Genomic DNA, 15174 nt, shown 5'->3' on the forward strand with positions numbered 1-15174 from the left:
AAACTCCAAACTGCATTTCCACATCTGATGTCAAAATGTCTTCAGAGCTCCAATTCCTTTCAGTTGTGTTGACTGCAACACACTTCTTTCTCATGGGATGGTTCCACTCCCAGTTAGCAGCTTTCTTAAACAGATATCACTCTGGCATCTCTAATATCTTGGGTTCTACAAGAAAACACAGGCTTCTCTTTCACAAATTCATACAATAACCCCCCTGCCCCAAGGCCTCTATTCAGAACACCCTTGACACATGTGTGGCCTTAGTCACTTTTCTTATATGAGGAGGAAGATTCCACATACATTTCTTCTATCTTTGAAGCCAGAAGGCTGGTTGTTTTGGAACTTGCTTTGTAGAAAAGGCTGGTCTCAAACAAGAGATCTGCCTAGCTCTGCCTTCCCAGTACTGGAATTAAAAGCATGTATTACTACACCTGGCTGTAAGCTTCTTTTTAATTCCTTTCACAAGTTGGAAACTTATCTGGGTGGAATGGTGCCCTAAGGTCACCACTACCATTTTTCTATTTCTTAAACTGTTTATCTCCTGGAACACAGAATTCAACTCCATTACACTTACTGGTGCCCTTTTCCTCCCCAAACTGTTCTACATAAACACGTGTTCTGTATTTTTTCTTGCTCAACTTGCATATTACCATTATAAATATTCATTAGAGTTATCACTAATAACTATATGGCAGAGTCTATATGAGGCTGTTTTGAGATGTCTTCTGTTAATGAAATTAACAAACTCCAAATCTTCCCTTTAGCCTCACATAGATACTTTGGACAAGAAAAAAGGCAGCCACATTATTCAACAAAATATCACAAGAACAATGTCTAGGCCACATTCTTTTCTAACCAATCCAGGTACCAACAATTAAAATCACTCAGTATCACTCTCTTCCATCTCCTACTAGGATGTCCCATTAATCAGCACCTAAAGCAGGTAACTACTTTTTAAATCCATAATCCTAAGGTCAATATTCCTTCAAAGAAACATGATCAGGCCTATCACTGCAATACCTCTGTTCCTGGTATCTACATCTAATGCTTGTTAGAGTTCCTATTGCTGTTAAGAGAGCCCATGAAAATGGCAACTTTTACAAAGGAACACATTTAATAGGGATGGTTCACTTATAGTTCAGAGTTTTAGTCCATTATCTTCACGGTAGGGCAGCAGGCAGGCTGACAAAGTACTGGAGTTTAGAGTCCTTACATCTTGATCCAAATGCAACAAGAAGTGGACTCAGATGCTGGGTGATATCTTGAGCATAATGAGACCCAACAAGACCAATGCTACTCCAACAAAGCTATATCTCCTAATTGTGCCACTCCCTTTAGTGCTATTTTCTTTCAAACCCAAACCATACATGGGATCATGAAATTTAGGGTATTAAGCAAGTTAAATGTTATAATTATAGCTTTTCCCAGGTGGTTGGAGAGATGGTTTAATGGTTAAGAGCACTGGCTACCCTTCCAGGGAACCAAGCTTCAGTTGGTAACACACACTTCCTCAAACTCTAGCTTCAGTAGATCTGATACCCTCTTTTGGCCTCCACAGGCAGGAGCATGCATACAAGGTACAGACATACATGCAGTCAAAATACCTAGGCATTTTTAAAAGCTTTTTCACCTAGAATTGTGGGATTATAACTTAATATAAACTCTTTAATATTTTCCTAAGAATTTAAGAGTCTTTCAAGGCTTTTACAACTTTCTTATCTTTATTTATCATGTACACTGTTGTGATTTGTAATGCCATATAAATGCTATGTCATCTTATTTACAACAGTATTTTTCTCTTCAGTATGAATCTACTGATGTGCTCTAAGAGTTGAACAATCAGTAAAACAAACCTCACATTCCTTGCACATGCTTTCTTTCCTGAGTATGAATTCTGTAATGTGTTCTAAGATTTGAACTTTGGGTGAAGGACTTGTCACAGTATTTGCATTTGTAAGATTTCTCTCCAGTGTGAATTTTCTGATGGACTTTAAGATATGAGTTGCTAGTGAAATATTTTCCACATTCCTTACAAAGGTAAGTTCTCTCTTTAGGATGAATTCTTTGATGTATTTTCAGATTTGAACACCGGGTAAAGGATATGTTACAGGTTTTGCATCTGTAAGTTTTCTCTCTAGTATGAATTTTCTGATGTGCTTGAAGAGTTGAGCTCTTAGAAAAAGATTTGTCACATTCCTTGCATCTGTAAGGTTTCTCTCCGGTATGAACTCTCTGATGTCTTTTAAGATGTGAACACTGGGTAAAAGATTTGTCACATTCTCTACATTTGTATGGTTTCTCCCCAGTATGAGTTTTCTGATGTATCCTAAGATTTGAGATCACATTAAAGGATTTGTCACATACCTCACATTTGTAAGGCTTTTCTCCAGTATGAACTCTCTGATGTCTTTCAAGACTTGAGCAATTGGTAAAGGATTTGCCACAAACATCGCACTTGTAAGGTTTCTCTCCAGTATGAATTCTCTCATGTATAACAAGGTTTGCAGGGGAACTGAAGAATTTACCACATTGCCCACACTGATGTAGTTTTTTCCCTATGTAGATTGTTTGGGGCAAAAGATTATATGCGGAGTTGAAATTGTCACCATATTCTCCCTGTCTGTTTTCTCTCTTTGCAGTGTACAGGCTCTCATCTTGAGAAATGTTGGAACATAAATTTAAAGACTCCTCACAGTCTTTAGATTTATAAGGTTCTTCTTCTCTGTGCATGCTTTCATGTCTATCTAGGTTTGCTGAGTTCATAGAGGCATCAACGTGATTGCTGCACCTGTAGATATTAGAGTTTTCTGTAGCTTCTCTTGTTTTATAAAGTGCATATTTGGAGTGGTCATGAAGCATTTTGACAAGGTCATTACAACACTGGCAAGAATCCTTTTCATTCTTCACATGTTGATAGACAGGATCACATATCCAATAGTTCTCTAGAAAAAATACAATTCAGATTACTAGAGCTTGTTCCAAGTCAAACATTTGATAAATGACTGCCTCTTTAATTTTTCTGTTAAGTCAACCTGCAACTATTTTGAATAGAGCTCCCAGTAGTCGACATATTCTTTCACAATAATTATATAGATTCTTATAAAAACAGAGTGACAACCTTCATGGAAGATAAAAACAAACATTTGAGAAATCAGTAATTAGTCCTTGGGCTAGAGCTTACTAACTAATTATATTTACAATACACATCTCTATTTTTATATATTTATATACTCAGAAAATGATGAAAAAGAGCTTAATGCAATCCCAAGTTCACAGTGTTTGTATCAATGAACAACCATGAAGAGTACAGCTCAGAAAACCCGATTCCTTTTAAAAATACAGGCTTGCTTAAAAGAAAAAAAAGGTTTTTCTTTTTCAGAGCTCATAAAAAAGTTTTTTCCCACTACCAAACTTTCCATAGTCTCCTCTTATTTCCCATGACAGTTTAACAGAGTGTTTACAACTATAAAGTAGTGACATAAAAAGGCTGAGTTAGGGGGGCTAAAGAGATGGCTCAGTGTTCTCTTCCAGAGGACCCTGCTTCAAGTCCTGTCACCCACATGGCAGCTCATGATTGTCTGAAACTCCAGTTCCAAGTAATCTGTCATCCTCACAAGACAAATATGCAGGCAAAATACCAATGTACATAAAATACAAATAAATAAATTTAAAAAAAAGAAAGAAAGCCTGAGTTAGGAATTCTACAAGCAAACTATGCTTACCCACAGAGATCAGGTTGTTATAATTCTCCAACATCACATCAACATACAAAGCCCTCTGAGCAGAGTCTAGACATTCCCACTCCTCCTGGGAGAAGTTTACAGCTACATCGCAGAATGTCAACAGACCCTGAAAGACAAAGCGCAGTTTGACCAGACAGATTTCCTTTTGGATATAAGGAGATTTAAGGAAATTATGGATGTAGATAAGTGAAGAACACTACTCAAATAATGATTTCTAACAGTCACTCTGTAGTGAACGTCCTAAATCTATGAAACAGGATTTACACAATATTCTTACAGGCAATATGCATGAAAAAAAATGCATTGAATGTTTGCACAAGGTCTCTGCTATGGATGCTGTGTTTGTGTCATGTAGGATTAGAGTGTACACGTCTCAGAAAAAAAATCTGTGATGAGGAAATATGCTTTTAAATATTGTACCTATAGATAACTTTTTGAATAGTAAACACACTAACAGCACAGGAACAAAATCCAAGTATAAACAGATGGGACTACTTGAAAATAAAGTTTCTGTACATGAAAGGAAACAATCAACAGATCACTCAGACACCCACAAATGGGAGAGAATCTGTACCAGCGACACTTTAGATAGGGACTCATACCTAGAATTTAGCAAAAATTACAGAAATTAAATTCCAAGGACAAAAAAACTGCCAATCAACAAATGGGCAAACGAACTGAATAGATTATATTTCAAAAACAGAAACAAATGGTCAATAAATGCTGCAAAAAGTGTTTAGGATCCCTAAAATGCCATCATAGAAATATAAACAAAAACTACTTTTAAATATTGCCTCATCCCAAGCAGAATGACTATCATTCGCCAATCTGATAACAAATGTTAGAGAAGAAGTGACAAGAAAGGAAACCTTTTTTTTTTTTTTTTTTTTTTTTTGGCTTTTCGAGACAGGGTTTCTCTGTGGCTTTGGAGCCTATCCTGGAACTAGCTCTGTAGACCAGGCTGGTCTCGAACTCACAGGGATCCACCTTCCTCTGCCTCCCGAGTGCTGGGATTAAAGGCGTGCGCCACAGTTATGTGTTGTGTGTGTGTGGGGGGGTGCAATTTAATAAACTCAAATGGATATCAGTTTGAGGATTATTAAATTCTTACAGCTAGGAGTAAAAGTGGCCCCAGTCCTTTCACTCCTGGGCATAAGGCCAGAAAACTTCACAGCCCACTACAGAGAGTCCCATGTTTACTGTTGCCTATTCACCATAGCAAAGCATTGGAATCAAACTAATCTTGCATCTACAAATGAATGGATAATGAATATGGGATACTAGTCAGTTGAGGAGAAAAATATAACAAATATGAAGGATAATGTGGATTTAGAATGTGTAATATAAGTGAGGTCATAAAGTGCCACAAGAAATCACGTTTTCCCTCATATGCATAATCTAGTCAATTATATATGTTTATGAAAACAATGTTTATTATGATGACACAGTAGGACAGAGAGGTAAGAGAACAAAAGAAGGGTAAATATCAGGTGCTGAGTGAGATAGGACTGCATGCAGTTAATGAACAGCAGCTATGAAAAAGAATATAAAACTTATTGTTTTTCTAGTTCTAATTTTGTCACATTTTTTTTTGGGGGGGGTAGTAGATAATTACTACAAAATATATTCAAGAGTGAAATAAAAAGTCTATGGTGAGGCTCCAGAGCTCCTCTTCCCAATGACTATGTTAACCGTAAACTGTATAAAAGTACATAGAATTATACAATCTTGAAGTCTGGTTAATTTTAGAATGTGAATTTTTTGTTGTTTGCAACTGTTTTTCATAATAAAGTTAAAAAAGTACCAGAAGCAGAAAATCAATGTCTCAAAATATAACATTTCCAGAAAAAAACTGACATGACCAATGACCTGGAACACATGTCCTGGAGAATCAGCCATTTCTTGTTTCTCCTCTTTGAGTTTCTCTTTCAGGAACAACGGATGGCTTGCTGAAGAGATGGCTTGCTGCCCTTTCATATAAAGGAGTCAAACAGGAAAAGCAAAATTTAGTAAGGAAAACTGTTCAATAACAACGTAAAACCACATGAAAAACCCAAGAACCAGGATACTACTAGGTGTCTGGTCAATGGTCTCAAAGCCAGGAGAGCATGAAACCACATTTAAAGTTTATGGAGAAAATCACTGTCAACCATATTAATACTCTCAGATAAAATCGTCCACAAAAGAGGCATAGATTATTTTTTACCAAAACTACCAATAAGAAGCCTTCTTTGAAGTTGTTGGCAAAAGCTATCTAAGAAACCTACAAGCATTAGGTTGAAAACCCAGAATCCACCAAAAATATTAGAAAAGAAGCAAATGATAACATAATCAAATGAATTCAAGAAACAATGTTCAAACACTGAACTGGCCACTATGTACATATTAAAAAGTTCTACATTGTAGAGTGTAAAATAATGTAAATTTAATATACAAAGATTCTAATTTTCCCTAGTCATCTATCTAATAAAAAATGTATTTCTTTCAGTAATTTTTTTTAAATGAAAATGGATAATATTACCTAAACTGATCACATAAAAAGCGAAATAACTGCAGAGTTTAAAACATATGTTTTTGGGGACTAGAGAGACGGCTCAGCAGGTAAGAGTACTGGCTGCACTTCCAGAAGTCTAGAGTTCAATTATCAGCAACCACATGGTGGTTCACAACCATCTGTAATGAGATCCAATGCCCTCTTCTGGCCTACAGACATACATGCAGGCAGAACACTGTATACATGATATATCTTTAAAAAAAAAAATGTGTGTGTATGTGTATACATGTATAATTTATATATACACAAATATATATCCTGTCAATAATTGATTTCATATTTAGATACAACAAATTGAGAAAGAAGGAATTTTTAAGATGCCATAAATATGGACAGCGGTAAAGAAGACTGATGATCATAATTTAAATAGCGACAGAAAAGTCAAGGCAAAAGCATCTAAATGCAAAATAAACAGTATTAGCTAAAGATAGAATAGTTTATGACATAGACAATTCTTAAACAACATGGGTGCATGCAGTGATATTTCATTTGTATTTTAATAAATAAAGCTTGCCTGAAGTTGAGAGTAAAACAGACCAGGCAGTAGTGACTTACACCGTTAATTCCAGTAGCCACACTAGTTTGCCACAGAAACCAGGCAGTAGTGGTGCAGGATTTTAGTCTCAGCTCTCGAGAGGAATATAATATGGGAGGAGACAACTTTCAGACAGTCTAATTCTGAGATTCATGGGGGCAAGATCACCATTTTGGACTGAGGGAGAGGTAAGGGCTTGGGGTTGGCTGTTTTGATTTTCTTACTGTCAGGCTGAACCCCAACTTCTGTCTCTGGGTTTTTATTAATCCTGCTACAGGTACATGTCACAAAACCTGGAATTCAGATATCCACAGACATAAAACAGAATACATAAAACATGAAAACTGGCACATTGCCTCATGTTCTTTTCAAACAAAAGACAACCTAGAAGGTCTGTTTTCTCTAAGACTCCAAGCAATTCCTATCATAATCCCATTTGCATGTTTTACAAAAAACAATCCTGAAAGTACCAAGAAACAACAAAGAGATGGAAAATACTAAGAGGATCAAACTTAGAGCTGATCTCACAGTATATTACATTTACAGTAATCGAAACCACTTGGAATTGTCATGACAACAGACAATAGGAGATAGCAATGGGCAGACAGTGCAGACAGAGTTTAACAGTCTATAAATGTATGTCTTGATTCTTATCAAACCTCTATTGACATCATTTTTGGGAATGTATACATTAACACTAAAAGATAGAGAATGTGCTAGAATATCAAAGCTTAAAAAACCATCTAAAAACAAAAAATAAACATAGAGGTATTAATTTTCATCCTCTTATATAACAAACTAAAACCAAAAAAATGAAAATCACTTAATATTTGTATGACATGATCAGTGATGTACATGAATATGGATAGTATCACTGATATATATATACTCAAATAAAATTTTATGTGCCTCCTAATATCAATTCTTTTGCAGAACAGCTCCTTTCAACATACCTTTATACCTATTATAGGCATGATACATTAGGATAACCATGAGATCTTTCTCAGTGGATGGAAGTCTCCAGTATTTTTAGAGAAACAATGTGTCAAAACTGATGTTGTGCCCCATGTCCACATTCACTTGAAACCCTTTCCACTCCTTCACCAATCCCTGCAACATACCAGGATCCTTAGACACTGTCTCCTCCCTCTCCATTTTCCAGGGTTTTTTGCTCTGCTCCATAGGTGACCAGGTCTGCGTGATCAGTGAAACCTGCACATGAGAAAGAGATATTTTAGGAAGCACCTGGATTTCTAACACAGTATTGTACATCATAGACAAAAAGAAAATAAAACAAAGAATTATACAAGTGATTCTCCAACTGCCATGCAATGTCAGAATACTGAGAATATTTAGGAAGCATTTTCAGTTAGTGTAACTGGAATCTCACCTCCAATCACAGCTCAGTCAAAATTCAGGTACAGAAATGAAATAAATGATTGGGATGAGAATAATGTACACTGCTGAGGTTCTGAATTATCCTAGGCCCACCTCCCCAGGGACATACAGGAAGAGAGAACATTTCCTGAAGATTTTCCTTATTCTTCTCAGGACAGGAGTTATGGTTTAGTGGTCAAGAGCAGTGACTGCTCTTCCAGAAGATGGGGTTTAACTCAACACACATATTATCTCACAATTTTCTGTTAATCCAGGTTCAGGGGATCTGATGCAATATTCTGGCCTCATCTATGCCCAGGTACCAGGCAGACACATGGTGTACAGAAACACATGCATGCAATATCACCACAAACATAAACACATAAATTCCCAATATTTTGCAAGATTTAATGTTTATATAAACTCTGTGATATTTTCAAAGATTTAGACCTTTATTATTAAAGGCATTTACAAGTTTCTTATCTTTGTGTTTCTATTATGTATACTCTTGAGACTCATAAGCAGAGAATTTCAGATAGATGTTACATCACATTATTTACAATGGTATGTTTCTCTCCTGATGAATTTTTTTTGATGTGCTCTGAAGTAAAAGCATCTAGTAAAATATTTGTCACATTATTTACCACAGTAAAGTCTCTCTTCATTAGGAATAATCTGTTATGTTCTTAAATCTGTTATAGGCAAAGGATTTGTCACATCCCCTATATTTGCAAGGTTTCTCTCCAATATGCATTTTCTGATGTACTCTGAGAGATGAGATATGAAAGGATTTGTCACATACCTCACACTTATAAGGATTCTCTCCAGTGTGGATTCTGTAATACCCTTTAAGTCTTGACTTCCCATATTCTCTGCATTTGTAAGGTTTCTCCCCAGTATGCAATTTCTGATGGTTATTAAGTCCTGTGGACTGACGAAATGACTTTCCACATTCTCTGCATTTGTAGGGTTTCTCCCCAGTATGAAGTCTTTGATGAATTTTAAAGTGTGAGCGTTGGGAAAAGGATTTTTCACAAACATCACACTTATAGGGCTTCTTTCCAGTATGGATTCTCCGATGTACACTGAGGTTTGAGGCAGTAATGAAGCATTTCCCACATTCCTCACACAGGAATGGTTTCTCTCTGATATAGATTGTTTGCTGCATAGGACTGTATGCAGAGCTGAAACAGTCATCATATTCTCCCTGCCTGTGCTCATTCTTTGCAGTGTAAACTCTCTGATTTTGAGTAATGTTGGAACACAAATTTAAAGATTTCTCACAGTCTCTAGATTTGCAAGGTTCTTCTCCAGTGTGCATGCTGTCATGTCTACCTGGGTTTGACGAGTCAATAGAGGCATCCCCGTGATTACTGCACCTGTAGTTATTAGAGTTTTCTGTAGTTTCACTTGTTCTATAAAGTGCACATGAGGAGGGGTCACGAAGCATTTTGTCAAGCTCATTACATTGATGAGACTCCTTATCAGTCTTCATATGCTGGGGGACAGTGTTACACATGCCATAGTTCTCTGGAAAATGAGTACAATTCAGATAAATAGGGCTTGTTCCAAGACAAATCATTTGATAAATGACTCTCTTCCTATGTTCTCTCTTAAGATAAGTCAACCAGCAACTACTTAGAATAGAGCTCACACTACTTGACCTCATTCTTTCACTAATAATTATATGGACTTTCACAGTGAGAGAATGATAGACTTCAAGGAAGTTGAAACAAATAATTGAGGAATCAGAAATTTCCCTTGGGAAGGAGGCCCCTGACTGATTATATATAGAATACCTGTCTGTATTTTTAAGTATTTTTATCTCAGAAACTGTTAAGAGTATAATCCAATCCCAGGTTCAGTCTCTTACTAACTAATGTACAGCAATGAAGATTATACTGCAGAAGACCAAATGTCTTTAAAGATTCAAGACATATATAAAAGCATCAAAGGTTCCCCCCTCCCCCCAAAAAAACTACATAGATTCTTCAATAATAATGGATGCAAAGCAAGGATTCTGCCAGACATCAGAGGCTCTAGATCATCATTTTTCAACCTGTGGGTGGTGACCATCTGAGAAAACATATCTGATGGCCTTAGTAACTGAGATATCACTTAGTAGTAAAGTGACAGTCAAGAAGTAGCACTCAAAATAATTTCATGGTTGTGATCACCACAACACAAGCTATTCATTACAGGGTCGTAACATTACCAACAGTGACAACTGCTGCTCTAGATCATTAGTGGCAGGGCTATTACAGAAAGCCACTGCTTATTTCTATCCACCATTGACACACATGCAAGATAGGCAATTACAGAATAATTCTACTTCATGGATTCACATTAGGTTTACAATTTGTCAAATTATTCCAATATCAGCACACTCACATAAAATTACATTTTGTACTATAATTTTAACCATAATTTGGGTGCAATAAGCCTCAATGTCTTCTAACATTTCCAATAGACTGAATCACCCTGGGGCCAGGATGCTATACTAATTTAAATGATCAGGAATCCTTTCAAGTGGAATTGAATAAAGCAAAAAGTATTCTCAGTTTTTGCTTTCTCTTTCTCTTGAAATCATCACTGTTGTCCTGCTCATTCACTATCCTACTCCGAGTGTGGCTACTCTCTCCTCTCCACATACCACGGCAATCTCATTTGCTCAGGACAGGTGACCAGGCCTACCTTGCATACAATAATCCACATATTCTGTGAGGTAGCCCATGACCCCTGCTAGAATTTTTAGAAAGAATACAGACATCTAACACAGCACTCTGCTCAACACATGAAGAGAACACAAAGTAGAGAAATACAGGAATGACTTCTCAATTGCTATTTCCTATCAGAATCTTCAGCCTATTTAGGGAAAATTTTAAGTTTCCACACCCTTAGTTTTTCTCACAAGTAAAACAATGGCTAAGGCAATGGTGGACAATCTGCTTTAGCATATAGGTAGAAATTGAATATGCTACTGAGTTTCTGAATTCATCGTGAAACTAAAAGGCTGCACTGTAGTGATATTGCATTCATGTTTTAATAAATAAAGCTTGCCTGAACATCAGAAGAAGAGTTGCACTGACCAGTCTTACAGACCAGACGGTGGTGAAAACACCTTGAATTGCAGTGGCCACACTAGTTTGCCATAGAAACCCAGCAGTAGTGGTGCACACCTTTAATCCTAGCATTAAAGAGGAATGTAAGACAGGAAAAACAGCTCTTATACATGGTCTCATTCTGAGATTACTGGAGGCAGGATCGCCATTTTGAACTGAGGTAGAGGTAAGAGCCAATGGATGACTATTTTGCTTTTCTGACCTTCAGGTTGAACCTTAATTTCTGTCTCTGGGTTTTTATTAATCATATTACAATACATGACACCTCTAAAATGAAAAATGTTAAAAAAGCAAAAAACAAATACCAAGAAAAAGAACTTTTCTGCTACCTCACGTTTCCTATTGCTTTCAACACAGTCTAACAGACAGTTCACAACCTATAAAGCCTGAGTTGAGAATTCTACAAATGTTCTCACCCACAGAGACGAGGTTGTTGTAATTCTCCAACATCACATCAATGTACAAATTCTGAGAAGAGTCCGTGCATTCCTTTTGCTCCTGGGAGATGTTCACATTCACACCCCGGAATATAAACAGACCCTGAAACAAAGGGCACAGTTTAATCACATAACGTCAGGCACAGAAGTACTCCTTGATATAAGGAGACTTGTGGAAATCAGGAGTATAAATGGTGAACAAAGATAATTACTCAAAAAGATGATTTCTAATAAAGTCACACTCTATAATGAACGTTCTAAGTTTGAAAGCAGTATGACATAATAGTTTCACAAGCATGTTCATGCAAGAAGACACACATTTAAGGTATGAACAGTTATCTATATGCTATGGATGTTGTGTTAGGACACATAAGATGATATTGTCCATGTGTAGCTTTGGAGCCTGTCCTGGAACTCGCTCTTGTAGACCAGGCTGGCCTAGAACTCACAGAGATCCACCTGTCTCTGCCTCCTGAGTGCTGGGATTAAAGGCATGCACCACCACCACCCAGCGGGACATGTGCTTTTTTAATGTAATACCTGAAGATCATGCTAAAACACTGATACTGAATCAATACTGTCCATAATTGGGTCTTACATGACTCTATCCTAACAGGATCAGTTGGGGTGTTTAGATTCTAGGTTCAAAGCCCCATCATTAAATAGTAAAGGGATAGATACAGAAAGCATAATTCATGATTGACTGGATAGTCAAAGACTTTGGGGTTTTCCCAACAGTAACAAGGTGTGTCACTCTGCATACTACAAATTTTAACTTTAACATATAAGGTCAAGTAGTCTATAGACTTAATTTCATAATAATATTGAGCCATTTTCAATAGAAAAATCAGCATCAGTCACATTTCATATGATTCAAATTTTTCTATAAATATTAAGAAGTTGACTTAAACAAGTATCAATCTCAGAAGTTTTGAAGAACATTTCACTTCAACTGCAGAATTGTAAAAGTTGATGAAAGTCTTAAAAATACATCAAATAATGTTTATGTTACAGCTCAGCATGTACACATAAGTGTAGTTACTTTGGATGCATTCTGGAGCGACACCGATTTCCTGTCAGTAAATGAAGATATTAAATTCTATCAGAAATATATTAGATTCTTATCTTACACAATGTATATTAATCCATTCAAAATAAATTAAAAAAAAAACTCATTTAGAACCAGGCAAACAGAAACCAAGAAAACTTAGGAACTACACATCTGGACACTGAGGTAAGCAAGAACTTACTGATTAGAAAGAACATCAGCATAGGAACTAACCCAACTATTAACAGATAATTCTCCATGAAGATAAAGACTTTTAATACATCGACAGAAATAATCAGCAGATCACATAGACACTACACAGAATGGGAAGGAATCTGTACCAGTAGCATTCTGGATAGTAGCTCATACCTAGAATCCACTGAGAATTGCAGAAATTAAATTTTAAGGAAATAAAACTGAAATCACCAAATGGGAAAATAAATTGAATAGACAGTTTTCAAAGATCGAAACCCAAACAGTCAATGAATATGGCAAAACGTGTTCAGGATCCCTAAAACTCACCCAGAGGAAAGCAAACTAAACCTACTCTGACATACTGCCTCACCCCAGGAAAAACGGCTGTCATCAACTAACCTGACAACAAATGGTAGAGAGGATGTGGAGAGAAAAATACCCTTATTCAGTGTTGGTGTGGGGGGAGAGGATGCAAATTAATACACTCAAATGGAAATCGGTTTGAAGATTATTTTTTTTTTTTTTTTTTTTTTTTTGGTTTTTCGAGACAGGGTTTCTCTGTGGCTTTGGAGCCTGTCCTGGAACTAGCTCTGTAGACCAGGCTGGTCTCGAACTCACAGAGATCCGCCTGCCTCTGCCTCTGCCTCCGGAGTGCTGGGATTAAAGGTGTGCGCCACCACCGCCAGGCTCGGTTTGAAGATTATTAAACATTAAAAATAGAACTAATGTATGACTCAGTTATTGGTTCCTGGCCATATCCCCAAGGAACTCCACACCCCCTGAGATATTTATACCTGATGTTTACTACTGCTTATTCAAAAAAGAAAAGCATTGGAATCAACTTAACTGTCTATCAACAGATGAATGACATGGTATAAACATATTGTGAAGTACCATTCACCTAAAGAGAAAATTAATTAACGTGCAGGAAAACAGTTGGACTTAGAACGTGTAATAGTTACTGAGGTCATACAGTGTCAAAAAAAAATCATGTTTTCCCTCATATGCAGAATCAAGCCAATGAAATGTGTTTATAGAAAGAATATGCATTTGGTCACAGTACAACACAGAGAAAAGGGAAGAAACATTAAGTATCAATACTGAGGTAGAACTGGATGCAGACAATGAACATCAGTTATGAAAAAGGATATAAAGCCGAGTGCTTTTCTAGCTCTAACACTGTCACATTTTTTTGGTTTTTGATGGTAGATAAGAACAACAACTATATTAGATATTAAAACTATAAAATCCCATGTGAGGCTCCAGAGCTTCTGTTTGCAGTGACTACTCTAACTGTACAAAAGTACATTGAGTTGTACAGTGGGCCTGCTTAATTTCAACATGTGATTTTTGTGTTTTTATGTTTGTAATATTTTTTATTGGAAAGCTAAAAAAAAGACAGAAGCAGAAAATGAAAGGCTTCAAAGTTTCTCAAACTAAAACATTTCCATAAAAAATGAGGACATGACTACTGACCTGGGGCACATTTATTGGAGAATCGGCCATTCCTTTCTGTTTCTCTTCTTTGAGTTTCTCTTTCAGGAACAATGAATAGATGGCGTACTGCCCTTTCACATAAGGAGTCAAAAGAAAAAATTAATACTGAAAGTGATTACAGAACAATGTCAAACCACACAAAAAGATTCAAGAATCAGAATATGACCAGGTGTCTCACTGAAAGACCTGGATAAATCCAGATATCCCCAAAGAAAGCCCTGGATAAATCCATGCCCCACCCCCTCCAGCGGGAAGAAAATAGCCAAAAATCTAAGCAGAAGAGAAGAATCAGGAATCTAGCATTAAATGGTTCAGTGACTGTGTTTCAGGAACTAGCTGAAGATAAAGTTAGATTATAATCTTGAGAAACAGGGAGTTTTCCCCTTGTGATTATCATTGGTATTTTTGGAATACTGTGTTTTAGGAACTAGCTGATTATGGGGAGTTAGTTGCCCCCTTGTGCACTGGTATTTTCGGAATTTTCTGTGACACCCTCCCAGTCCCTGTCGGATCACTGGGCTGTGGTTTCTTCCCTTAAAAATCGGGGTGCACCCACCCACAGAGACAGTGAGGCTGATCTATTGGGAGCTCACCAAGGCCAGCTGGACTGGGACTGAAAAAGCATGGGATAAAACCAGACTCTCTGACTATGGCGGACAATGAGGG

At 36.8% G+C, this 15174-nt stretch overlaps 1 protein-coding gene across 1 annotated transcript in view; it reads right to left on the reverse strand.

Annotated features, from left to right (window-relative positions):
- Positions 1-1631: 1631 nt before the first annotated feature.
- Positions 1632-15174, reverse strand: part of LOC101995937 (zinc finger protein 675-like) — a 30053-nt gene continuing 16510 nt past the window's right edge. The window contains exons 3-9 of the mRNA XM_013355483.2: positions 14488-14579; positions 11748-11871; positions 9012-9739; positions 7954-8044; positions 5601-5713; positions 3723-3849; positions 1632-2942 (exon numbers count right to left, since the gene is read on the reverse strand). Coding sequence (XP_013210937.1) covers positions 1855-2942; positions 3723-3849; positions 5601-5713; positions 7954-8044; positions 9012-9739; positions 11748-11871; positions 14488-14517 — 2301 coding nt within the window. The 5' untranslated portion in view covers positions 14518-14579 and the 3' untranslated portion in view covers positions 1632-1854. The remainder of the gene's footprint in view (positions 2943-3722; positions 3850-5600; positions 5714-7953; positions 8045-9011; positions 9740-11747; positions 11872-14487; positions 14580-15174) is intronic.

Source organism: Microtus ochrogaster, unplaced genomic scaffold (genome assembly GCF_000317375.1).
Source record: "Microtus ochrogaster isolate Prairie Vole_2 unplaced genomic scaffold, MicOch1.0 UNK138, whole genome shotgun sequence".
NCBI classification, from domain to species: domain Eukaryota; kingdom Metazoa; phylum Chordata; class Mammalia; order Rodentia; family Cricetidae; genus Microtus; species Microtus ochrogaster.